We start from the raw sequence: 26,404 nt of genomic DNA on the forward strand, positions 1-26,404 counted from the left end.
CCCCCCCCCCCTGCACTTTGAGACCCCTTTAACTGCCAAAGCTCAATGCTCTCGAATTCTGGTGTCTGTGAGGCATTTGGCCTTCTCTGTCAGAGAGCTCTGGTGCCACAATAAACTACAGTTCCCAGGATTCCATAGCACTGAGCCCTGGCAGTCAAAGCAGTGTGTTTTGGACACAGAGATCCAGTCCCTAGCTTTTATATCTCTCTCACACACTGCAGGAATAATAACCCACTTTGAGACTGCTTTAACTCAATGGTAAGGAATCCTGGGAATGCTAGTGTTTGGGAGACATTGAGACTTCTCTGTCAGTGATGGCTTTGAGGCCACAACAGACTACAATTCCCAGGATTCCCCAGCACTGAGCAGTCTCAAACTGGACCATTTCCTCAGTGTGGATGCACCTGGGGAGGAATTCTGGGCACTGCAGTTCAACTAAGTTTGGAGAGTTATGGGACTCCCTGTCAGAGATAGCTCTGGGGCCACAGTGTACTACAATTCCCAGCATTCCCCAGCACTAACCCAGGACAGTTAAGTCACTCTCAAACTGGATTATTTCCTCAGTGTGGATGCAGCTTTGGTGAGGAACTCTGGGCATTTCAGTCCAGCTATGTTTTATTTCTGCAGTGTATTTTGGACCAGAGACAAGGTGACCAGGCATCCTCCTCCTTTTCCAGGACATGTCCTCCATTTGGATCATGGCTAAGAAGCATGGATTTATAATTACATGGGTGTTTGTAGCTTTTATTTTTGGTCATGTCCTACATTTTTTGCTTGAGGGCCCTACATTTTGAGGAGAGGGCATTGGTCACCTTGGTCAGAGAGCATTACAGGGGGTTTAACTGCCATTTTGCTGTGGTGCTGGAACAAACCACCATTCCCAGAATGCCACAGCATTCAGACAAGGCAGTTAAAGTGATCTCAAACCAGATTATTTCTCCAGTGTAGATGCAGCCCAAGCCTTTTGCTTTTCTTATGCCTGAGATTTCAAAGCCCAGCCCTGGCAGCACAACAAACTACAAATCCCAGGATTCCATAGGATGGAGTGATGAGAGTGAAAGCAGTGTGGCAGCAGCCTAAGTGTGCTTAATGCAGTTCTTAAGATGGTGCACCTCTTGCCTACAGAGGCTCACAAGACTTTTTTGTTTAACAACTTGTACCCATTAACTCCATTTCATGTCTCCTTTATTTAGTGGGGTGGAATACAGACAAAACAAGTCAAAATGAAGAAAAACCAAAGTCCCTTGACCAAGTACACACTTCTGAGAAGTATAGTTGGTGCAAGACACCTGAAACCAAGGGCAAATCCACTTTTTGTTTAACCATGTTTGATATGCATAGCCATGTTAACCCATGTTCAGTGTTAAACCCAAAGGGTTTGGTTATGGAATAAGCCTCTGAAATATGCAAGAGGCAATGTTAAAATAAAGCCATGTTCAATGCCCAAATGTGCTGTTTGAAATGGGGAGAGGGGGCTGGCCAGAAAGGAAAGTCCATTTCTGCCATCTGTCTAGGAATAATGCCCAAATGTCCTCCATTTTGATCATGCCTAAGAAACATGAATTTATATTAACATTTCTAAAAAAGCATCAATTTTTGCGTGTCCTCCATTTTTAAAAAATGTGTCCTACATCTGAAACTGTTGTCCTACATTTGTCCCGGTTTGGAGGTCCTGACTTATGGCAACCCTAGCTGGGCCACTTCCAGGTTGGGGGACTTCAACTCCCAGTCTCCCTTGCGAGGGCAGAAGTGGCCCCGATTGGCTGTGTGGTGGAACCATGGCTCCTGATTGGCTGGGTGGCTGGGAGGCCAGGGCGGTGGGCCTGGGTCCACCCCAGCTTCCTGACCATCCATTGGTCGGCAGGCCTATTTAGGCCCTTGCCACGCCGATTCTCGGCACCATTCTCAGCCGGCTCCCCACCCTCCCTCCCTTGTTTAGGCTTGTGCTCTTTGTCACAACTTTCATAAGAGGCGCCCTTCGGTGGCAGCAGTATAGGTCTCGCATCTGATGGGCTTGGCTTCCTGTGCTGTGGAGCACTGGATCAGGAGTCCCACTGGGTCCCGGGAGTGCTGAGGATTAGCGATGTCACCAGTGTGGGGGCGACATCGATTCAGCATTCCCCAGTGACATGGGGCAAAGATGCATGTATGCACATAGCTGGCTCATTAAGTGGTGAACATACTTTAGGCCGGTTATCCCTCTGTCATCCTGAAGCCTGGCTGTGACCAGACATTTTGGTTCATCGACCAATGCGGGTTGGTCGATGTCAGATCCAGACCTCATGCTATTGGGCCAACCCTCTTTTACTTGTTGCTGCATTCAATAAAGTTGTGGCCTTCTTTCTTGCCAATTGGTTGTTCTTTGTGTTATTTATACCTCTCCCCTTCCTAAACAAAGGGCTATCAACAGACATAATCCATGCATGGATGAGATACGTACAGGTATACCTGGCTCTCCTGAAGGACCGGATTCTCCCATCTCTCCAGTATTGCCCTGTGAGGAAAAGGGAAAAAGGAAAGGAATTTCTGTAAGTCTACATTTTCTTTTCTTTTAAAAAATGGGACATATAGTCAAATGAAAAACAGCCCCGTTTCCTTTGCTTGCATGTCCAAAGCAGATGACATGGGGCACTATTTTTGTATTACCACCAGGTGACTCTAGGTGGCTATCTAGGACAGTTCTTGATAGCATACAGCATCCTCTCTAGGGACAGGTGAAGCATCTCATTTCACAGGCTCACAAAACTGTTGCCTTGAGCGGGATCCCAAGGGTCATCTAATCTAACCTCTTTCCAATGCAGGAAATCTACAGCCAAAGTAGCCTCGACAGGTAGCCACCCAACCCCTGTTTATAAAACTCCAACAAAGAAGAGTATGCCATTGTCTGAAACACTCTTGTTTCACTACCAAATACTCTCACCATCAGGAAGTGCTTCCTACTATACTTGATTTAATGTACTTTTAAAATAAGAATGTTACAAAATTTACAAATGTCTTTATACATTTGGTGGAAATAACTTGAGACATTTACCACTGTTTATACTCATGTATAAGTGTATAAATTTTAGTCCAAAAACTGACCTCAAAAAACAGAGTTGACATTCACGAGTCAATATGAGTACTATATTTTAACTCATATTATAAAAGGAGCCATCCCCTGGCAAAAGTCAAGAGTGTAATATATTCTGCAAGCGCTGACCCCCCCTCTACTCTCTCATCCATCCAGCCTTTAGGGTGAGCACCAACAATTATGCCTGCTGGAATTTTCTAAGTTCTTTGGCATTGTTTTCCTTTTCTTCCTTCTTTAGATCCTTTATTGCATGACCTTAAGTTTTATCCTTGACTTATCCATGGGTCATATCAAAATCCCTAATTTTGGCCCCAAAACCTACCCTTCACCTATAGAATCATAGAATCATAAGTTGGAAGAGACCACTAGGGCCATCCAGTCCAACCCCCTGCCATGCAGGAAATCCAAATCAAAGCATCCCTGACAGATGGCCATCCATCAGGTCGACTGTCATCCATCCCTAATATTCCTTCCATGGAAGATCTTTTCATAATTTACAAATCAGAAGCTGAGAAATATGAGAGGTTACTTACTGGCTGACCTTTTTCACCTTTCATTCCTGCACTTCCAGGTAAACCCTGACGTGGGGGAGAAAAATGTCACCAATATATTAAAACAACAACAACAACAACAACAACAAGAAACTAGTAAGAAATTTAATTGACTCTTTAGTATTCCCCAAACAATGCATGGTTAAAACACATGAAAAGCCAATGGGAAACAAAACCAAAACAAAACTTGTTTTTTAAAAAAGAATACTCAGTTTCTTAAAACACTACATACTGTTTTTTTCCCCTAACCAAAGGAAACAATAGTATATTTAGCAATATAGCAACAAGCAAGGTGTTACAGATTAGGGCTTGATGAGATTCACAGGTGATCAGGAATTGGGCTACATTGGCTAGAATACTCCTGGCTGCTCCCAGAGTATTCTGGCCCCTAAAGTGCCCTGAATTCCCCCCACTATCTCCACACTCTGGAGTGATACTGGGTGGCTGCTTATATGACATGCCAGTGTGCCACCCAGCACTACAGCTGTGGGTTGCTCCCTTCAAAGTAAAAAAAATGAGGCACTCACTAGCGCATCCCTCCAGAATGCTCTGCAGAAAAACATAAGTCTTTTAAATCTGGTTTAAGCGAAGGATGGACATGGTGATGTGAAGGTGGGCAAACTGGTGTAAATGGCCTGTGTGGACATGCCCCAAGTTGAGACAAAGTGGTTGGTACAAATGGTTCCTTGTGATCAATTAATAATGAATGCCACAGGTATAGTATGGCAGAATAAAGTACTCAGGTCCTTCACCTGAAAGGAAACCAGAATCTCCACATACACAGGGTTCCTAGACTGGGCTCCCTAAATCCCTTCAGACCCACACCACAGGCCATCTGTTTGCATGTTTACTTCCAGATTGAAACCAAAGCATGACCAACAGATAAAAGTTTAAACTGTGGAATTCTAAAATGTCTAACTGTACCAACAGGATAAGATGTGGGAACAGTAAAAAGTAAGCACGTAACAAGAATTCCAAGGCTGCCATGCCTTCATTCATCTTTCTTCACTTAATGGATATGCTTAACATGTTAAGACTTTTGTTCTGATTTTCATGGAAATATACTCACAGGTAGTCCATTTGGTCCCTTTTCTCCAGGAACACCAAAACGAGCAGCATCACCCTGTGAAGACCAAGATGTTATTATGGGCATTTTCCTAGAGAAATCACTAATTATTTTATCTGCTACCACAGTTAGAGAGAATTAACCCTAAAAATAGTATAATCATGTTACCAAATTATTCACTTTAAAACCCCCCCCCACTAGGAATGCAGAATAATTTCAGACTCAGATTAGTTTTATTTCACTATGTCACAATGTTGGCTACAAAGCACTACATAAATACAATGTATCTGCTAAAACAAATAGGGACAAGTGAAACTATTAGCGGTGTGAGACCAAAAATCACACTGCAATAATCAAGAAAAATTCGAACAATTTAATACATATTTCATATTTGCAGAGTTTTTTAAAATTGCATTTCTGAATCATCCAACAATCAGGATTGCTCTTGGTCTCCCTGACTCTTTTGGGGTTCTATGAAGTGTAGATACAATTCAAGAGAGACCATCAATAAATGCATTCAGTGGCAGTAAGGGAGTCCCAAGGACAAGACTCTTGATAGATGATATGTGCCCTCCCTACAGGCTCTATCTAAACCCCAGTAGAACAGAAGTACAGGCGGAGCTGATTTCTGTCATCTTGGTGCTATTGCAGGGTCTATTTCAACCAGAGGCAGAGGAGGAGTTAGCAAAGTTCTGAGGCATGTCTAAATTTCCCTTCTTTTTGGATAGAGCTTATAAATGTCACATTTCTGGGCTAAAACTTATTCATGTTTCAAAGGTCCACTGTGAAGGCACAGGATAACTCAACTGTGTGAGTCACAGAGACCACAGAGAAGAAGTACTTTTTCCAAGCTCTGGTTCTGGGGCAGGGCTGGTAGTTGCGAGGGTTTTGGATCTAGTGGATTCAAGCCCTTTCCTTCTCTGCCACTGCCATACCCACAACTGACCCATTTTGAAGCTTTTGAGGCAGAACTTCTATGGGGCAGGAGGAGGGACATGCACCTGAAGATTTCCACAGACACCGGCAGCATAGGTTGGGTATCTCTGTAGAACAAATTGAGCCCATGAGTTCCAAGTTCCACTTCTCTGCTTTGTGATCATTGAACACAGATCTACTACCACAAAAACCCAGAGATTTGTAGATCTCTATCTGGCTAGGTTGGGCATGATGTCAAAGCAGCAAAATCCAGCTAGAGGAAATGCCTTGATACAAACAGGAGATGATTATCTTAACTGTGGCCTGCAGCCCAGGGACACCTAGAGGCTGGCTAGTATTAGCCATGGCTCCAAGTCACTCAGACAGGTATTGAAGCCCTAAATGCCTCTTTCAGACAGTTTTTTTTAAAACAGGACTACAAACCTTCTCACCATCGAGTCCATGGGTTCCATCTCTCCCATCTTTTCCAGGCATGCCCTGAAAGCAACACAGAATAACATGTTAAACAGATGAATGCAACGAACAAATGACTTAAACAAGTGACGTGGGAATGTTTGCCCTATATGACCCAAAGACCCTTTCTACAAATGCCTGGAAAAGTTCCTGCTTTGGACAACTATTCCCCAAATCCCTCAGACTATATGGCCAGTGGCTGGAGATACGATAAATGATAGATAGTCAGACAGATTTTCAAGTTCTGCTTTATACAAGGTGTTCAGGGGCAAATCCAGTTTAAACAAGCTTCCTTTACAGGGAGAAAGGTGCACAGAGATCCATCCTTGCCCTGGTGATGTGATAGAATGTAGCTATGGAAGTAGGTGGGAATAAAAATTCTGCTCCCCATAAAATTTTCCTTTCATAGAAATTTAAAAAAATGTTTCATATTCTTTCTTTTTATCTTCAAGAAGGACTTACAGGTTCTCCTATGGGCCCAGCAGTCCCCAGTGTTCCTTTTGGTCCAGGCCTACCCTAGAAATAGAAAGGAAGGAAGAAATTCTTCAGTATAAATAGCCAGTGAAATACCATCAGATGAAACAAAGAGGGTCTTGTTCAAGGTAAATACTGAAGCGCAAGAGAAAAAAATCCTCTTCAGAATCCTTCTTTAAAGTGGCAACGAATGCTATAGAAGCAAGCTGTATCTTGACAGAAAGCTATATATCTTTTAAAAAGCCATATTTTATGACAGAGGTGGGGACTGTGTGGCCCCTCAGATGTTGTTGGACTGCTACCCCCAGCATTTTTCACTTTGGGCTATGATGGCTTGGCCTGCAGGGACTTGGAATCCATTATATTTAGACTGCCATTATACTTACAGTATCTCCTTTTGGCCCTCGGAAACCTTGAGGTCCTCTGTCTCCACGAGGTCCCTGAAATAATAAGGAGGAAAGCATTCTTCATCATCATCTTCTCCTCTCTCCTTTTGTCTGGACCAGGGTTTGATTTGCACATTGCTTTTGTTTAGGTATAAACCTAATATTTACTTGGTATGAATGAAATCTTAATTTGAAATGCAATTCTGGAGTAGATTTCTGCAGACAGCATAGACTGCCAAATACAGTGGTACCCCGGGATACGAATGCGCCGGGTTACGAATTTTTCGGGATACGAAAAAATCCCATAGGGATTTATTGCTTCGGCTTACGAAGGTTTCTTCGGGTTACGAAAAAACCGCGGCGCTATTTTCCGCCACCGGAGGGCAGCAGAGAGCTATTTTTCCATTAGCGCCTATGGGAATTCGGCTTACGAAGGTATTTCGGGTTACGAAATTAACCGCGGAACGAATTAATTTCGTAACCCGGGGTACCACTGTAAATGGATTGAAGAGCACATCAAGCCTGAACTATCCCTAAAAGGCAAGATGACTAGAGTCATACGATTGGAAGGGGTCTCATGGGATACTGAGTGCAATGCTCTGCTCAGTGCAGGATCTTAAGCAAAAACATCCCGAGGAAACAGCTCTCCAGTTTCTTTCTGAAGACATTCACAGAAGGGAGACCCTACCACCTCTCTAGGCAATAGGTTCCATTGCTGAACCACTTTTACTGTCAACAAATTTCTTCTAATGTTCAATTGAAACCTGTTGTTGTTGTTGTTGTGGTGGTGGTGTGCCTTCAAGTCATTTCCAACTTATGGCAACCCGAACGTGAACGTATCATGGGGTTTTCTTGGCAAGATTTTTCACAGGAGGTTTAGTATTGCCTTCCCCAGAGACCGAGAGAGTGTGACTTGCCCAAGGTTATCCAGTAAGTGTTATGGCCAAGTGGGGAATCGAACTCTGGTCTCCAGTCATAGTCCAACGTTCAAACTATTATGGTGCACTGGCTCTTATAAATTGAAATCTACTTTCCAGTAACTTCAGACCATTAGACCTGATCCTAGATTCAGTCAAGGATGCCACAGCCTTAGTCTGCAAGACCTGAGCAAGACTGCTGATAACAGGATGACTTTGAGATCTCTCATTCATAGGGTCACCATAAATCACAGGCAATTAACAACAACAAACCTAATGTTCCTTTACATATATTGTGAAAACTGTAAAAATCTAAAAACAATTTTGCATCAGTAAGAGTATATCCGATGAATGATTGGTTTGGTCCAGTGGTTGAGCAAACCTTTAGGAAGCGGCTTTACTTGCTAGCTGAGTTCAGAAAGAGAGGGACTGCAGTTGCCACCGCTAAAGAGCAAGTCCTTTTCATTCTGAATAAGGCAGTGGGATTTTCAGTTGGCTGTTTAGGAGGGAACAAAAGAGGTCAGTCCTTTGTGGTGCAATTTCTATATTGCATTTGCATATATTTTATATTTTTGTATTTAGGGCTTTAAGGCTGCACCCAAATATTGCAATAGTACTGAGCAGCAGAGGCAGAACCTTCTGGACAGTGCATGCATGTCAGATTTAATACACCTCCTTGTAGTACTGTTAAATATATAAATTGGTATTTAAATTTAAAAAGAAGCCCTGGTGGCGCAGTGGTTAAATGACTATTGCAGCCACTAACTCACAAACCACAAGGTTATTATTATTATTGTTATTATTATTAACCTTTATTTATAAAGCGCTGTAAATTTACACAGCGCTGTACATACAATCTTTTTAATTGGACGGTTCCCTGCCCTCAAGCTTACAGTCTAAAAAGACACAACACAAAGGGAGTGCTGGTGGGGAAGGGGCCTCTCTAGTAGGATAATACATATAAAATACATAGCAATACAGGAAATGATTCAATAAAACAGACGACAAAAGAACATCAAATAGCAAGTGACAATTATGTTGTGAGTTCAATCCCAGCCCAGGGGCTCAGGGTCGAATCAGCCTTTAATCCCAGCCAGGGGCTCAAGGTCCACCTTCTGTGGTTGCTAAAATGAGTACCCAGCTTGTTGGGGGCAACTAGTTTACAGTCATAAACTGCTTAAAGACTGCTTAATGTGGTATGAAGCAGTATATAAATGAAACTGCTATTGCTATAAATTGGGATTGTGTTTGCAATATTTAACTAGTTGGGCCTGTAAAACCCAGAAAGAGCTACATAAGCAAAAATGTTGTAAACCAGACTGGCTGTGCCTCTTAAAATTTCCTCTTTGAATTTGTTCAGTCTTCAGTTCATTATTTGAGTAACCGTCCATTCCTCCTATCCCACAATACTTTCAAATAACTCATCCTAGGAAACATCCCTCTCAGCAACACATTTTGAATTTTGTACAATTATATCAATATCTATATACTAACAACTTTGAATTTAAAACAACAACATGCAAATCTATACTAAATCAATTTGACTTGGTTGAAGCTTTGTTATTGCTGTTGTTGTTGCTACATAGGTTTCTTGGATGACCTTATTCATAGTCCTAAATAGAGAAGACCTAGTGAACCAACTGTTGAGTGATGAGCCAACACTTAGGTAAATCCCATTTATTTGCAGGGTCCATTCTAGTTGGGATTGTCAGTAGGATTCAGACCTATATCATTAGTATTGTATTTATTTATGTCCCACTGTTTTCTTAGGACTAAGTCAGCTTACAAACATTAAAACATATACTGCTAAAAAAACCATACAAAAGCTAAAAATACAGCTGGACTATCAAGAGACTGATATTTATAGAACTGTTTAAGTATTTCTAAAAACATTTCTTTTATTTCCTTTATCTCTTTTGCACGATGACATATAATTTTCAAAGCACTCATTTTGCTTTGATTTTTAAAGAAAAATAAAACCTGATATTTTTAAGGGAAAGACAACTCAGTGAAAAGTATGGCAAGACTGAATTAATTTTCCTTCTGTATACTGCATGGCTCAATGTCATCTTCTTTTGTTCACAGTCAACAAATGTGTTCAGATGATAATACTTTGGCTTAATAAGGTGAGATATGAACGAAACCAGTCTCCATGTTTGAAGGTCTTTAAACCACAAAACTTCAAGTTAAGCATAGTTACTCACTGAGTCTTGGCTTAATATATTGGTTTCTTCTGAAGTTGGTGAGTAATCTTACTTTTTTGGTTTGGAGGAAATGAGAAACTAACAGTGGTTAACTGAAGACTTTGGCATTGTATTCAAGCAAGTTTTAGGTTTCTTGAACTTTTATTGCCTTCCATGCAACAAATGAAACCCTATCTGGAACTGAGGGAACCTTCAAAAGCAGCTTGTGATCTAAGACTTGATAAGTCTTCCACTTAAAGGCAAAGAATAACTTAAAAAGTCTATGAGCTTGGCCTAAGTTCCTTTGTATCTGAGCTACAGGCTGATTTACCGTATCTATGAAGTCCAACTTTATGTGTCATCTTATGAAATTATATGAAGAACATCAGGAAAATGTTCAGCTTCAAAATTAAAACAACTACTTAAAACTGGTCTGAAAACAGGACAGGTATAAGGAGTGGAGAGGTTTTGTTTTGTTACTTATTCTGAATGTCACAGCCACCAGCCAGCAGGCACTTTTACAGCCACATCCAAAAATAGCAATTGCAATTCAGTTGTGATACTGAAGGCGGGACAACAATGTAAAAAGATCCCATTGTAATGGTAATATAATAATTGCAGGTTAAGCCTCAGGAAAAAGCAATATAACAACAGAATATTACAACAGAAGACAAAAGAGACATCTGGACCTCCTGAAAAAAAAAGACACATGTGTACAAGTACACATGAATGTATATGGCTGTTCCTTCTTGAATCAAACCATTGATTCAAAAAGCTCAGTTTTATGACTAGAACAACTTTGTTGTTGTTGTTAACTGCCTTTGCGTTGATCTCGGCCCTTGGTGACCCCATGGATGAGACATCTCCAGGCCCCCTTGTCCTCTACTGCTCTGTCCATCTCCTGCAAACTCATATTCGTGGTCTCTTTAATAAAATCCATCCATCTAGCATGTGGCATTCCTCTCTTTCTACTTCCCTCGACCTTTCCTAACTTTATTGTCTTTTCCAATGATTCATTCCTTCTCATGATGTGTCCAAAGTATGACAGTATAAGTCTTGTCATCTTGGCTCCCAGGGACCTTTCTGGCTTGATCTGCTCTAGGACCCATTTGTTTGTCCTTTTGGCTGTCCATGGCATCCTCAGCACTTTTCTCCAGCCTCACATCTCAAATAAGTTGATCTTCCTCTTATCTTGTGTTATGAGAACAACTCATAACAGTTTTCTAAAGTAATAGACAAATGATATGCCAAAGACTGGTCTAACAAGACAATAAGCTTGTGACTTCATACATGTAAACTTATGGTCTGACACTGGTTTATGTTGCGTCTTGTTATTATGTGCCTCCAAGTTGCATCCAACTTATGGCAAACCTATCACAGGGTTTTCTTGGCAAAATTTGTTTCAAGAGGTTTGCCACTGCTTCTTCTGAAGCTGAGAGTGTGAGACTTGCTCATGGTCACAAAGTGGATTTCCATGGCCAAATGAGATTTGAACCCTGGTTTCCCTGAGTCCTAATCGAACACTCAAACCACTATACCATGTGTTCTACTGGGTTAAAATGACCCCTATATCTGATGATTTAGAAAGACCTGCTATGAAAAAATAATCTAGTTTTTAAGAGGGACATACCGCTTTTCCTGGAGGCCCTGGGATTCCTGGTGGCCCTCTGAAACCTATGGATCCCTGAAAATAAGAAAACAGCATTATATAATCTTTGTCTCAAAGATACAGTACAACCATCTGCAACAAAGAAGCTGTTGTTAAAAGGTAAAAGATGCCCACTGTACAAAGCATGACACAAATGTTATCTCACAACTTCCAGAGAAGGTAATCTACTATGATTATACCCAGATCCCATAGGAAATATTTTTTGTTTTGCTAATGGAATTTAAATTTCCTGGACTTTAAAATGCTTTGTCCCCCATTACTACATGGCCAGATGGAGGATGTTCTGGCTGCACAGATATCCCTCCATACACAGAACACCAACATCTTGACAAATTGCAGGCCTATGACTAACATTGTCAATTTTTTTCCTCCTGTATTATTTTTACACTTTTGCCTGATGAAGAAGCCAGTGGCACTTTGAAAGCTTGCAACATATATTCTTTGCATTTTGGTTGGCCCAATAAAGTAGCACTCTTTTGTGAATTTTATGCTTTGCTATATGGCCAATATGGCTCCCCGGATATGATTAAACCAGTGTTGCAGATAGGAGAGTGCTAAGAAAGAAGATAGAAATGACTAAGAGAGTGGGGTACGCTTAACCTGGAGAAGAAAAGACAAAGTTGACATGATACTAGCTTTAAATACGTATCTTAAGGGATGTCATGCAGAAAATGGAGTAAGCTTGTTTTCTGTTGCTCTAGAGACTAGATCAGGTACCAATGGATTCAAATTACAAGAAAAGAGATTCTACCTAAACATTTGGAAGGACGTCTTTACTGTAAGGGCTGTTCAACAGTAGAATGGGTTGCCTTGAAGGGTGGTAGACTCTCCTTTGGAGGTCCTTAAGCAGAGATTGGATGGGCATCTCTCAGGCCTGCTTTAGTTGTGTATTCCTGCCTGGCAGGGGGTTGGATTAGGTTCTCTTGGAGTCCCACATTCTAGGTTGTGGCTCAGCAAAGGCCAGCTACTAAGGTTTTTTTCAGAAAGTCAGACTTGAGTTCTAAGTTTACCCTGCTAAACCACACATTACAAGGAATTATCACCAGACAAGTTGAAAAGACAGTCTACTTTGGACAATTGTTATGCCTAACATGAAGAAAAACGAAGAGGAAATGGTGGGAAACTTACCCTGTCTCCAGGAGGTCCAACTGGCCCAGTGAGGCCTCTTAATCCTCGGGATCCCTGAAGAAAGAAAGATAATCAAGTCTAAGTGTCATTGCAGTGAAATGAATCAGAGCTTTTCATTGAAACCAGGCTTAAATGATTCAGGGAATTACACCATTTTTCTATTTTACCTGCAAGCCAACAGGTCCTGGAGGTCCTGCAGGACCTGGGGGTCCAGGTGGACCCTAGAAAAAGAGAACAACAAATTGGTTAGTATTGTCAGCATCTATAAACAGCTCAGTAAGTATGTGTTAGGGTCCCCAAATCTCATGACCTGGTTCCTCTCTTCCAGTTCTTAGAGAGAGAGGAGGAAAGCACTGCCTTAGAAAATGTGTGTATCTATATTTTCCTTCTTACATAGACTTTGCATTTTTTATTTGAATGAGTTACTCTGTGCTCAAGGTATCATGCACCTGACCAAGGCCAACTTCTTCTGAAATCATAAGTGGTTGTCTTAAGATTTGGCCCAGAAACTGTCCTGATGTGGAAGTCCTGAGTGTGGGAGAGAAGAAATAATTATGATTGACATACCCTCCAAAATGTCACAGATGAAAATGGAGACATATGCCAAGGAATGTCAGCATGTGGTCCAAATGGCAAAAGTCATTTGGGGGGGAACACACAGGCTAAGAGAGAACACAGCATTGCTTTTGCCTGAGCCTACTGGGAAGGACAAGATTCCTGCTCTTCCTCTCATTTCTTCCTTCCCAAGTAAATTGAGATCAATCTACTTTTGCAGTTTGAGCTGTTTGCAGCAACTGAAGAAAGATGAGGACAAAGAGGGAAGGTGGAGGAAGAGAGAGGAACTGGGACATTGTAAAATCAGTTGATGAAGTGGGATGATTTTATCAATAATAAAGGACTGTTTGTGCCAAATGGGGACAGTTGGAGGATACGTATTTCATCTTCTTTTTTTCCCATTTTCATAAAGTGCTTCGTAGTTCATTGTGTCTAAGAGGTCATTTTAGGAGGTCATTTTAGGCTGAGGGAGAAAAAGGGGGCATTTGTCTTGCACAGCCAGGGAGTGTGGAAACAATTTTTCCATGTTCCTTCTGCTCAGTTGTTTTAGATCTAAAGTAGATCTTTTATCCAACATGAAATGACCAGAAAGTTGATGTTCAAGTTAAAAAAAAGGCCTCTCTTTGCTTTAAAATGCCCCAGAGGTTAAAAAAAATGTGGCACAAGCACCCCTCCCTGGACATGTTGGGGTGCATTTAGGAGCAAAACATGTTCAGGGTTTTTTTTTTGGGGGGGGGGTGAGAATGGCTTTCCAAGGTACCCTGGGGAATCAATGCAGCTGTTGAACTCATGATAGTTGACTATTCCAGATTGCAATGGTATTGTTCTCCACATATTGTTGAGCTGCAATTCCCAGCATTCTTCAGCATTAGCTATCCTGGCTAGGGCTGCTGGGACATGCAGTTGAGTAGCTCCTGAAGGGCTGCACCATTCTGACTCTTGAGTTAGGGCTATGGAATCAAGTACTGTACCTGAACTTTTACACAGCTGTTAAGACAGGCCTCAAATGCTTTTTTTCATTTGAGCAGTATTTCTGTCCACCATTTGGTGTATGGAACAATGAACAGCATCAGGTTCTCTTGTAACTCAAGATGCATGTCTTATCATTTGCCAGAAGTTCCTTTTTGAGGAGGACAAGGTCTTAATCAGTTAACTGGAGTGTATTCAACCTTCACCAAGGCTTAGCCTCAAGTTCTCTTGACTCCAGCCTCTTTTTGCTTAACACACAATTCCTTTGACATCTCCCCTAGAAACATAATCTATAATTTTCTTTTTAAAATATATATGTATTACCTTCTCACCATCTTTACCTACTTCCCCAGGTTCTCCTTTATGACCAGTATGCCCCTAAAAATAAAGACAGGAAAACAATGCTCAGAATTTCACATTGCAGGTCTCACAGCTGTTTTAAACAAAAAAGACGCACAGTTTTTAGCAAAGATATGGCTTGTGTCCAGAAGTGGCAGATTAAAGGGCTGGATTACCATCTTCCAAATAACCTTCTTCAACACCATGTTTTGCAGGATTCCAATTCCCATCATCTTCACACAGCACGGCCATCAGCATGCAGGTTGGAAAAAAACTATATTCAGGTTTAGACCTGTCCACTATTGTATTGACTTCTACTCCCATGGATAACAGATTAATCCAAAAATCAGAGAGAATGGGATGGAAAGTAACAGTACATGAGCAAAGCCCACTCATACAACGGGACTTCTTCCTCTCTTTTCTCTTACAATAGCTCACTGCGGAGACAAAAATCTGATCCAGAGCAGACTTTTCTGTTCGAAAGCCAATGGCAAAATAAAACCACCAGAAGAAAAACTTTATTAGACTTCACCCAGTTTGAATCACCAGAGATGATTTTATACCTTGAATCCTGGTACTCCTGGTGGACCTGGAGGTCCAGGGGGACAGAGAGCTGGACACTGTACCAAAAAAAGAGAAAATATTTTTTTTTACAAACACACAATCAGATATAATCACAATAATCCAAGAGACTGAAAATCATTACAACACTTTTTAAAAACACCTGAGGGAACACCTCTCTAAAAATCTCTAGGTCCTCCAACAAAATTCTATGGATAACATCTGGCAGAAGTTGACCACAGAATTGCACTGGAAGGCCTACAAATGCCTAGAGAAGTGTTTTCTCTAGGAATATCTAGGTCCTCCAGTGTGCCTCTGTGGTCAAATACTGGCAGAGTAGTGCTGGAGGATTTAGAGCAGTGGTTCTCAACCTGTGGGTCTCGACCCCTTTGGGGGTCGAACAACCACTTCACAGGGATCTTAGGAACTGAGACAAAAATAATTTTTTGGTTGGGGGTCATCACAACATGAGGAACTGTATTAAAGGGTTGCAGCATTAGGAAGGTTGAGAACCACTGATCTAGAGATTCCTAGGCTGCATCTGCACTGTAGAAATAATTTGGTTTGACACCACTTTAATCGCCATGGCTCCTTGTCATGGAATTGTGGGAGGTATAATTTATGCACTTCCCAGAATTCCCTAGCATGGAGCCATGGCAGTTAAAGTGGTGTCAAACCGTATTATTTCTACAGTGCGGATGCAGCCCAAAAGAGAGTAGATTTATCCAATCCACAAATAATCGGTAAAAGTCAAAGCAGTAAATGTGGAGGCCAACTGTGTTAGGAAGAAAGACGGCTGCAATATTAACAACCTGCAAAAACTCAGGGACAAGGCAATAAGGATAACATAGTGAGACATAGTGAGACATGCAACACTTAACAACACTGGACCTAAGAGAGGACTCCTTTGATTTAAAAAAAGTTTGCCAAGTAATTTGAGCAGCGGTCTATAAATAGATACTTGGCTTCAAGCCTTACTTATCTTGATTTGCTCAGGTGCTATTAAGTGGCATGGGGGAGTGGGGAGGTTTTCTTGTAATTATGCCTCAAATAAAGTTATTTTCTTCAATGTTTTCCCCTCCAAAATCTGTAATTTAATACCTAGGCTATAATTTTCTATTAACTTTTTATAGGGCGTACATTTTTAAAAAGAACAGGAAAACAACAAAAATTGTGCTGTCATTTTCTGCCCAACCTTTGTAAGATTTTTCAGCAGGGCGGTACGAGGAAATTATCAGCTTCGCCTTGAGTACCCCAATTAGGGAACTAAAGAAGCTGTCACAACAACAGATGTGGAGTCTTGAAATGTTTTTCACTGGCTCTTGTTAATGTCATGTTTATTTCATTCCAAAAGATCAAGACATTTTTGCTAAAACTGCAAAGAACAAACGGCCCTTTGCCCATGGGAACAAGGTGTTTGTCACCCGCAGAAATAAACAGCAATGCAAATTTGTCCTTCCCCATTTCAAAGGTGAGCTTGATATTTTTGTTCAAAAAATTGAAATAGTATAACATTGCCAAGAGAGGCACCTGTCTTCATGAAAATCCTGCATCAGAAATGCACACACACCCACACACACACAAATGGGAACCAGATCATCCATATTAAAATTTGTTGATGTTATGCTGTCAAGTTGTCTTTGACTTATGGAGAACCTGTAAATATGAGATCTCCAAGATACCCCAGACATCAGTTGCCTTACTCAGGTCTTGCAGAGTTAGGGCTGTAGCATCCTGGACTGAATCAATCCATCTGTTATGTGTTCTTACTCTTTTCCTAATGCCTTAAATTTTGTCAAGCTTTACTGTATTTTCCCAAGAATCAAGTCTTCTCATGATATATCCAAAGTATGACAACCTTCTGGAGATCAGGATTCAGATCCCTATTCGCTGCTAAAATGTCTGTGAAAGGTCCTAAAAGGGTGGAGGAAGTGCGTGTATCTGAATGCCAGGTGCGTCAGAGAATCATTGCTCCCTGCCGAGCAGATTTCCTATAAAAGCATGTTATCAAGGAGAACATTTATCCAAAAACTCTCCCTCTGTTATGTAATGGTTTTACATGGGTTATGAGGTCAGTTTGTTGTTGTTGTTTTGGCAGAGGGGTTTGTGCATTCATGCATACATTTTGAATTGGTAAAGTCCAGACAGGCTCAGCTGAGCAAGGTTCCTGAACATCTGTTATATTAGTTTCAAGATCTGATGCAACCAGAGCTCGGGATTCATCTTTTAAAAAGTAATGCCTTAGTGACAAATCATTATATTCTGTAACAGTTCTAAAAGTAAACATTTTAATTGTTTTAACTTCAACAGCCATAAGATCTGGGGAACAATTACTATTTCATGTGACTTTAATTTGCTTCTTTTATGGCACTGGTTGCTTTTAATAATTTTAATAGTCTGTTTTTTTAATTAGAAATAAAAAATGAGTTCTATCGGCCTAAATCCTATTATTAGTCTCGAACAGAATTGACCCATTAAATCAGCGGTAAAGCACCAGATCCTGTTTAATTCTAGAAACCAAGCAGAACCAGCCTGGTTAATACTTGGATGGAATACCTGCTGCTGTAGGCTATATTTAATAGGAAGGAACTGGCAAAACCAACTCTGAGGATTCCTTGGCTAACAAAACTCTGTAAAATTCATGGAGTTGCAATAAGTGTGTCAACAAATGTACATTTCATTGCTTCAATGTGCCTACTTCAGTTGGCCCTAACAATAGCATTCAGGCCACAATCTTCACTAAAATGAATATTCACCTTCACCTAAAATTCATTTTTATGAATCAGTTCCCAAATTAATCTTGACTTAATGTCAGATCAAGATTTTCAGCAGGAGCTTCAAAAGTAACATTTCTAAGTTCTAACCATGGTGCCATCAGGTAGACAATATACCCATTGATATACCCATTGTACAGGCAGAACATTAAACAGAGAGTCTGTGAACATCTAGAAGGCAATTCCATAATCACAAAAGTCAACATGAGTTTCAGAGAAACAAGTCATGCCAGACAAATCTAATCTCTTTTTTTGATAAAATTACCAGCTTGGTAGATGAAGAGAATGCTGTGGATATAGTATATCTTGATTTAAGTAAGGCCTTTGACAAAGTTTCGCATGACATTCTTGCAAATAAGCTTTGACTGGCCGAAGCCAAAGGATGCTCAACAATGGCTCCTTTTCATCCTGGAGAGAAGTAACCAGTGGGGTCCCACAGGGCTCTGTCCTGGGCCCAGTGCTATTCAACATCTTTATTAATGATTTGGATGACAGAACTGGGGGCATACTTATCAAATTTGCAGATGACATCAAATTAGGAGGAGTAGCTAATACTCCAGAGGACAGGATCAAAATTCAAAATGACCTGAATAGATTAGAAAACTGGGCAAAGCTAACAAAATGAAATTCAACAGGGAGAAATGTAAGGTACTGCACTTAGGGAGGAAAAATGAAATGCACAGATATAGGATGGGTGACACCTGGCTGAATGAAATTACATGTGAAAGGGATCTGGGAGTCCAAGTAGACCACAAGTTGAACATGAGTCAACAGTGTGATGCAGCAGCTAAAAAGGCCAATGAAGTTTTAAGTTGCATCAATAAAAGTATAGTGTATAGATCAAGAAAAGTAATAGTGCCACTGTATTCTGCTTTGGTCAGGCCCCACCTGGGATATTGTGTCCAGTTCTGGGCGCCACAATTTGTTAATATTGTTTTTATCTGAACCTGTGTTGAGGGACTGGGTAAGGGATTATTTATGAACTTCATTGATTTGTAATGCTTTTATATTTTCATTTGATTGCTATTGTATTTATATTGTTTATTGATTTTGTTTTGTTTAAGTATTGATCAGGGGATTGGGAAGTGATTATTTGTATCTTTTTGTATTTTCTGTATTGTATTGTATTTTCTTACTGCTCTTAGCCGCCCAGATTCCCCGTGATTGGGTGGGATACAAATAAATCTATATTATTATTATTATTATTATTATTATTATTATTATTACTACTACTACTACTACGAACAAACCAGGAAATGGCCTTGACTCATTACCTTGCTTGTACAATGGGAATAATAGTGAAGGATTATAATGTGTCTTATTAGGGGATGTCTCAGAGCAGAGGCTGTGAACAAGAAGGAAAGCCACAACACACTTTTATTGGTTATAAAAGAAACCTTGGGCTGACCAAGAAATGCCACGTAGCATGACATACACATCTAATTTAATTTACTTGAAAAATCATTCATTGAATGGAATCATCATGTAGTCATCCAATGCTGGGAGGGGTGTGTGTGATAAAATGTGATCCAAAATGCTGTTTTTGCCATGCCAAAAAACCAACAACAACCCTATTTTAAAAATCAGCCAAACCCTTCATTTTCTTGCACCGTAAAGCCTCCTGGAGTAAGGGTTTTCATCTAAAATGGGGTGCAGCAACCCATTCAGAAGTAAAGAGATTGAATGGGAATTTCTGGCCAGTTATGCATTTTATTTTTACAGTTTTTGAAGGCTTTGCAAGCCTGATGCAACCTGCAATGAGTCATTGGGATAAAAAGAATTGGTTCTCAGTTTATTAAAAGCTGCTGTCTCTTGAGATAAAGGGATAAAAACAGTTAGAAAGAAGGCAGAAGGAAACTCTACCTGAATATCACCATTGCCATCAGGAAGGACTCCAGGAACTCCCTGCAACCAGGAGAAATTGGGATTTTAATTAGATATGCCACAAACAAACCACCCAAGGGCAACCTGGGCTGTTTAAATACACACAAGATTATACACTCCATGTCTACACACCATTTTAATTGCCCTCTGCTCCCAACCTCTTTATTGAAAGTGGACTAGTGTTAGTTGGACAGCACTGACATGCACTGAAGGGCATTACAGGTTTTCATCTAGGATTCTAGGAAATAATCTTTTTGCTAGGCCAACAATATCCTCAGTGGGGAAGCCAGTAAAAGGAAGAGGAGTCGAGTCTGAGGCAGCTGAGCTAGCAATTGTGAAACTGAGCCACACATTTTCTCTGGAGAACAATATTTTAGTCTGAAAAAACTAAGCTTACTGGTGGTCCTGGAGGGCCTGGTGGTCCAGCAAAGCCCGGAAGTCCAGATGGTCCCTAAGGAAGATGAAACACAAATTCCAGCATTAACATTGCATTCTTATATTTGACATTTCAAGTAGAGCAATGATCCCTACACCACAAGGAAGCCAAATCTTTTTATTTCCCAAATTTATTTAATACAAGTAGAGGGAAAGTATGGGGATATTTCAAACAAGAACCATTCATTCTGCCTAATAAAATGGCAGCCTCTGCAGTATTTACTTATTGATTGAAATTATATCCTGCCTTTTGTTATATGTACCGTAGCAAGGACTCCTGTATTAATATATGAAATGTATGTGCCACGAAGGCACTGATTTTGTTCATAGGAAGTGTTAGTCCTGCTATCTCTGTGGTAAATAATGTAGAAGAGTGAAATAATGCATGGAGAACAGTTTGGATACAGGAGATGGGAACAAAAAGAAGAAAGGCAAACTCACAGGTGGCCCTTGTAACCCGTTTCCACCTGGGAGCCCACTGGGGCCAGGAGGTCCCTGTGAAAGAGAGAACACATTACACAAGTTGTTATTTGTTTCAAATTATATTTTAGGCTATCCCCTCCATGATACAAATTGAGTTACATTTTGCAATTACAACATTAAAGTAAGCAATGGTCCAAAACACACAGCAGAAACAATGCTAGGGAATTATGGGACCTGTAGTTTTGTAAGATGTTTGGCCTTCTCTGTCAGAGAGCTCTGGTGCCACAATAAACTACAGTTCCTAGGATTCCCTAGCACTGAGCCAAGGCAGTTAAAGCACTCTCAAAATGGATTATTTATGCAGTGCGTTTTGGAACAATATGGCCCAAATCCTATTGATTAGTCCCATAGTGAATCTCATTCAAGGGACATACTGTAGTTGAGGCTAACAATTATTTTGAGGCTTGAGACAATAAAACTAAAAGAAGGCAGCAAGGATGCTAAACCTAAAGGTACTACATATTCATCCTGTGTAGGAACCTATATTTTAAGAGAACAACCCACTCTGCCAGTCTTCATAGTTTCTAGAGGTGGGCAAAAGTTCATTTCAGAAATGTTTTTAATTATAGCTCCCAGAATCCCCCAGCCAGAATGCGATGTTAGCTGGCAGAATTCTACAAGCTATAGTAGAAAAAAATAAATTTTCCACAGTCAGTGATGGACTGTAGGAAGAACGAAGGGCTGAACGTCACACTATTCATGAAATATTAGCTTCTCCAGTGGTAATTTGGAAGAGTTTTTAAAAAGCCCTGTTGGCCATATAATCTAGGATCTTGCTTCTCACACCGGGCAACATCATGCACTGACCAATGGATCCTTCTAGGAAAACCCAGGATATTGAGCCATTAGCCATCTCCCAGTTGGCTGTCGACTCATAGTGACCCCATTAATTTCATAGGGTTTATTTTAGGCAAATAATACTCAGAGGTGGTTTGTCAGTTCCTTCCTCTGAACTGTAGCCTACAGCACCTGGTATTCATTGGTGGTCTTCCATCCAAATATTAGCTAGGGCAGACCCTGCTTAGCTTCCAAGATCAGACAGAATCTAGTGTCTTTAGGGTATTTATAGAGTTGCCATAAGTCAAAGTTAATTGGACGGCACTTAACAGCTAACAACATTTGTACATATATTTGAAAACACTATCTCATGTGATTGTTGAAAATGAATTGTACATACATGTACATGATCCTGTTCATACATTCCACTGCCTGAACAATGATAGTGAGTACAGTCTTGCTCTCTGTTCCAAGTGCTAAGTTATCACAATTTAAAAGATAAGAATAGGGCTTGTGTATCATCTGAACACACAAATAAGAACAGAATATAATGGCTTTGCTTTTGGATGGAAAGGTCCAGCCGATGAAATACAGATGTAGTCACTATTTCTTCTTCTTTTTAAGAAGATAGGCTTACTTACTGGAGGTCCAGGGAGTCCTTTGCCCTGAAAATTAGATAGAAATTACATTGTTAAGAATTGAGGATTCATAAGTAAATAAGAACCTCTATTTCTCCCAACACTTTCTCCTTTATTTTATTCAAAGACATGGATTGTATGCATATACTATAGAAAAACTATATAATCTCCTTCAGTAACTATTCCCTTCCAGTATGGAAAGAGATCTTGCACGACTTTTGAGATTGAAAGAAAGAACTTGATTCAGAAACATGAAGTAGACTTAAATCTACAAAAGCTTGTTACCAACTTCTTTCTCTCAGTGAGCTTCAAAGATGCTACAAGATCCCTTTCCACAGTGATCTAGACTAACACAGCTATGTCTTTGAATTCTATCCTCTTCCAGGTTAAACAATTTGTCATACAACAGGAAAAATTTTGAAATGGAAATATCAGATTCAGAAATAACTGTGGTGAAAAATGAGAACATGGAAAGTTTTGGGTGATAATTCCTAGAATCCCAGCCAGTGGCCATTCTGGCGGGGGATCCCCAAGGCTATCTCATACCTTCCAATTGTCCTGATTTGGCAAAGAGAGTCCTGCTTAATCCTCTGTTGTCCCACTTTCCAGCTAGTTTTAAAATGTCTTGGTTTCTCTCCCCTCCTCCCATTTCCCCCCTTTGTCCTCAGCTTACTTCAGCTGCAACAAACTGAGGTCAAAGTGCAAAAATAGTCTGCACTCAGTTAACTCAGGGCCTGTACAGACAGGCCAAAATGAAGCTGCTTCAGGTCACTTTGGAGGTATGCTATTTAAATGCTGCATGTGTCCTAAGAGGCCAGAAGATGCGCCAAAGCCACGCTCCTGGCACAACTTCTGGCCTCTTAAGATGCATGTGTCATTTATACAGCATACCTGCAAACTGACTCGAAGCAGCTTTATCTTAACCTGTCTGTATAGGCCCTTTGTCCAGGAAAATGAAAGGCCAGGAGGGGTCAGAATCTTGCTCTTTCCAGTAGGATCAGGCAAAGCAAACTGCTTTAGCTTTCTCCTTATTCCTTGTTAATACCTTATGTCATCTTAACCACATTCTGGGGTTGCTTGGCTGTTGTGTCTAGCTTTTCAGAATACTGGAGTATATGCTTTCTGAATCCTATATTATTATTATTATTATTATTATTATTATTATTATTAAATTGTGAAAATGGCCAGCTCTCCCACCTCAAAGTATCTGGGACTACTATAGAAACGGAGAGAGGCTTTTTAAAGGTTAAAACAGTCTTATGTCACATCTAAAAAAAGACTAGAACAGGTTATTTCAGACCTAAAATGTCCCATGTAACTAGTGATAGCTAACTACCCCTCCTCAAAATGTTCTGGGGGGTAGGACTGATCCTTTTCAGACCAAAATAAGATGTGGGAGGATGAATATGGCCCCCAGAAATACTGTAGTGACATTGCTCACCCCTATTTTTATTGAATCTGTGGGGCTGAGGGGAACATGGGATTTTCCTTCTATAAAATAAAAACTGCATATTACTGAACTCTGATCTTGCTTTATTTCTTGGGCAAAAATTAAAAAAAACATTTTGGGGACTATAACTTGTAGGATCCTGGAAACTGTGTCCAAATTCTGGGAGCTGTAATCTTCCAAAAAGTAGTAAGCTTTTCTGTAGGACTTCAGAAGCACTGAAGTTGGTGTATTTGGCAAACTTTATAGTGGAAAGTAATACATTGCATCACCAATTCTATCATCATTAGCAAGATAAATAAAATTATAGGTTAACTTACTGCTGGTCCACTTGGCCCCGCAGGCCCAATCGCACCCTGCCAGATAGAAATTTACGCATTAGTTTTATGCACAGAAGTTTTATGGAAATTTATTTTGCAATGTAAAATCATCTGTTTACAGAAAAAGACTCTCTTACTTCCATGCATGCATACAGCTGCACTGCCAGGTGGTAGCTTCCAGGTCAGTAGGGCAGTGAACCCACTCTTGGTTTTAATCAGATGTTTAAAGGAATATTCAAAGTGCTGAACTATATCTGAAAACAGGTTCAGCCCCTTGTTCCTTTAAAGACTGGATTAAATCCCATATTGGATTCACCATCCCACTAACTTCAGAGCCACTAACCACCACTGTGCACTTGGTATGAGGTAAGATAGAGGAAACATATGCCCATTGCCCAGTCTGTTGTGCTGATCCTTTCTTCTGTGCCACTCTGTGTTTCATTGCTGTGGAGCCCTGGCACCACATGGCAATCATGATCTGGATTCTACTAGGCACTAGTGCATAATTGTGGAGGTGATGGATGCATGCCCACTGGTACCTCTGAACAAATATCCTAGTGACACCTAATCCAGTGTGGATGGATGCTTATCTGAATGCCAACATTATCCATCTGTGCTTAGGGTTGCCATATCCCACCGGGGGGGCGGGACAATCCCGGTTTGGGCGGTGCCGTCCCTGTCCCGGTCCGGTTTGGCGCCCAAACTGGGACGGCCCCGCCCACCGCGGCCACCTCGGCCCCCGTGGTGGCTCCAAGGCCTTGCTGAGGCCTAGGAAGGCTCTCCGCGGTTGGAGCTCCAGCCGCGGAGACGCTCCCTCCCCGGCCCCAGCGAGGCCTTTGAGGCGCCTCCGCGGTCGGAGCGCCGCCGCGGGGGCCTCCAAGGCTTCCGCGAGGCCAGGGAGGAGGAGGAGGCCGCTTCCCACCGCGGCCATCGCCGCGATGAGAGGCGGCCCCCGCCTCATTCCCGGCCTGGGAGCCGGCCGAGGCTTCTCCTCAGGCCGGGAGGAGGAGGAGGCCGCTTGCCACCGCGGCGATCGCCGCGATGAGGAACAGCCCCCGCCCCCTTCCCGGCCTGGGAGCCGGCCTAGGCTTCCTCCCAGGCCGGGAGGAGGGGGAGGCTGCTTGGCACCGCGGCAATCGCCGCGATTCCAAGCGGCCCCCGTTCCTCCTCCCGGCTTGGGAGCCGGCCTAGGCGTCCTCCGGGGGGAGGAGGAGGAGGACAGGGTTTGAAAATGTAGGCCTTTTTTTTAAATTTCCTAGCCAGGAAATTAAAAAAAAAAAGTCCTACATTTTCAAACCTGGTCCTACATTTGTCCTGGTTCGGAGGTCCTCCATTATGGCAACCCTATCTGTGCTAGACAGCTTTCAGTTAATTATGTATTTAGATGGCCATCCTTCCTCAATTAATCCACAAGCCACAGCTATGTTGATGCAAAGATGTTATCCCAGATACTCTGGGCAATCTATCTAACACAAACCCATGGGTCTAATTTAGATAGGACTGGCAACAGAATTCAATTAATCATAGAATCATAGAATCATAGAATCGTAGAGTTGGAAGAGACCACAAGGGCCATCCAGTCCAACCCCCTGCCATGCAGCAAATCCAAATCAAAGCATCCCTGACAGATGGCCATCCAGCCTCCGTTTGAAGACCTCCAAGGAAGGAGACTCCACTACACTCCGGGGGAGTTTGTTCCACTGTCGAACAGCCCTTACTGTCAGGAAGTTCTTCCTAATGTTGAGGTGGAATCTCTTTTCCTGTAGCTTGCATCCATTATTCCGGGTCCTGTTCTCTGGAGCAGCAGAAAACAAGCTTGCTCCCTCCTCAATGTGACATCCTTTCAAATATTTAAACAGGGCTATCATATCACCTCTTAACCTTCTTTTCTCCAGGCTAAACATCCCCAGCTCCCTAAGTTGTTCCTCATAGGGCATGGTTTCCAGACCTTTCACCATTTTTGTCGCCCTCCTTTGGACACGCTCCAGTTTCTCAATGTCCTTTCTGAATTGTGGCGCCCAGAACTGGACACAATATTCTAGGTGGGGCCTGACCAAAGCAGAATACAGTGGCACTGTTACTTCTCTTGATCTAGACACTATACTTTTATTGATGCAGCCTAAAATAGCATTGGCCTTTTTAGCTGCCGCATCACACTGTTCACTCATGTTCAACTTGTGGTCTACTTGGACTCCCAGATCCCTTTCACACGTAGATTCATTCAGCCAGGTGTCCCCCATCCTAGATCTGTGCATTTTATTTTTCCGCCCTAAGTGCAATACCTTACATTTCTCCGTGTTGAATCATCATTATCAACAATAACTGTTGTGGTGGTGCTGGCAGCAATTGTTATCATCGTCATCGTTATTGACTAAAAGGATCCTGGCCA

The 26,404-nt window shown here is 41.5% G+C and overlaps 1 protein-coding gene across 1 annotated transcript in view; it reads right to left on the minus strand.

Moving 5' to 3' along the window:
• The window catches only part of COL9A3 (collagen type IX alpha 3 chain), an 82,047-nt gene that overhangs the window by 31,555 nt on the left and 24,088 nt on the right, over positions 1-26,404 (minus strand). Inside the window, exons 6-21 of the mRNA XM_042465059.1 lie at positions 24,016-24,051; positions 22,252-22,275; positions 20,792-20,845; positions 20,313-20,366; positions 19,895-19,936; positions 15,260-15,316; positions 14,682-14,735; positions 13,001-13,054; positions 12,834-12,887; positions 11,667-11,720; positions 6,937-6,990; positions 6,539-6,592; positions 6,047-6,100; positions 4,691-4,744; positions 3,604-3,648; positions 2,441-2,494 (exon numbers count right to left, since the gene is read on the minus strand). Coding sequence (XP_042320993.1) covers positions 2,441-2,494; positions 3,604-3,648; positions 4,691-4,744; positions 6,047-6,100; positions 6,539-6,592; positions 6,937-6,990; positions 11,667-11,720; positions 12,834-12,887; positions 13,001-13,054; positions 14,682-14,735; positions 15,260-15,316; positions 19,895-19,936; positions 20,313-20,366; positions 20,792-20,845; positions 22,252-22,275; positions 24,016-24,051 — 798 coding nt within the window. The remainder of the gene's footprint in view (positions 1-2,440; positions 2,495-3,603; positions 3,649-4,690; positions 4,745-6,046; positions 6,101-6,538; positions 6,593-6,936; positions 6,991-11,666; positions 11,721-12,833; positions 12,888-13,000; positions 13,055-14,681; positions 14,736-15,259; positions 15,317-19,894; positions 19,937-20,312; positions 20,367-20,791; positions 20,846-22,251; positions 22,276-24,015; positions 24,052-26,404) is intronic.

The sequence above is a fragment of the Sceloporus undulatus genome, chromosome 4 (genome assembly GCF_019175285.1).
Source record: "Sceloporus undulatus isolate JIND9_A2432 ecotype Alabama chromosome 4, SceUnd_v1.1, whole genome shotgun sequence".
Taxonomy (NCBI): Eukaryota; Metazoa; Chordata; class Lepidosauria; order Squamata; family Phrynosomatidae; genus Sceloporus; species Sceloporus undulatus.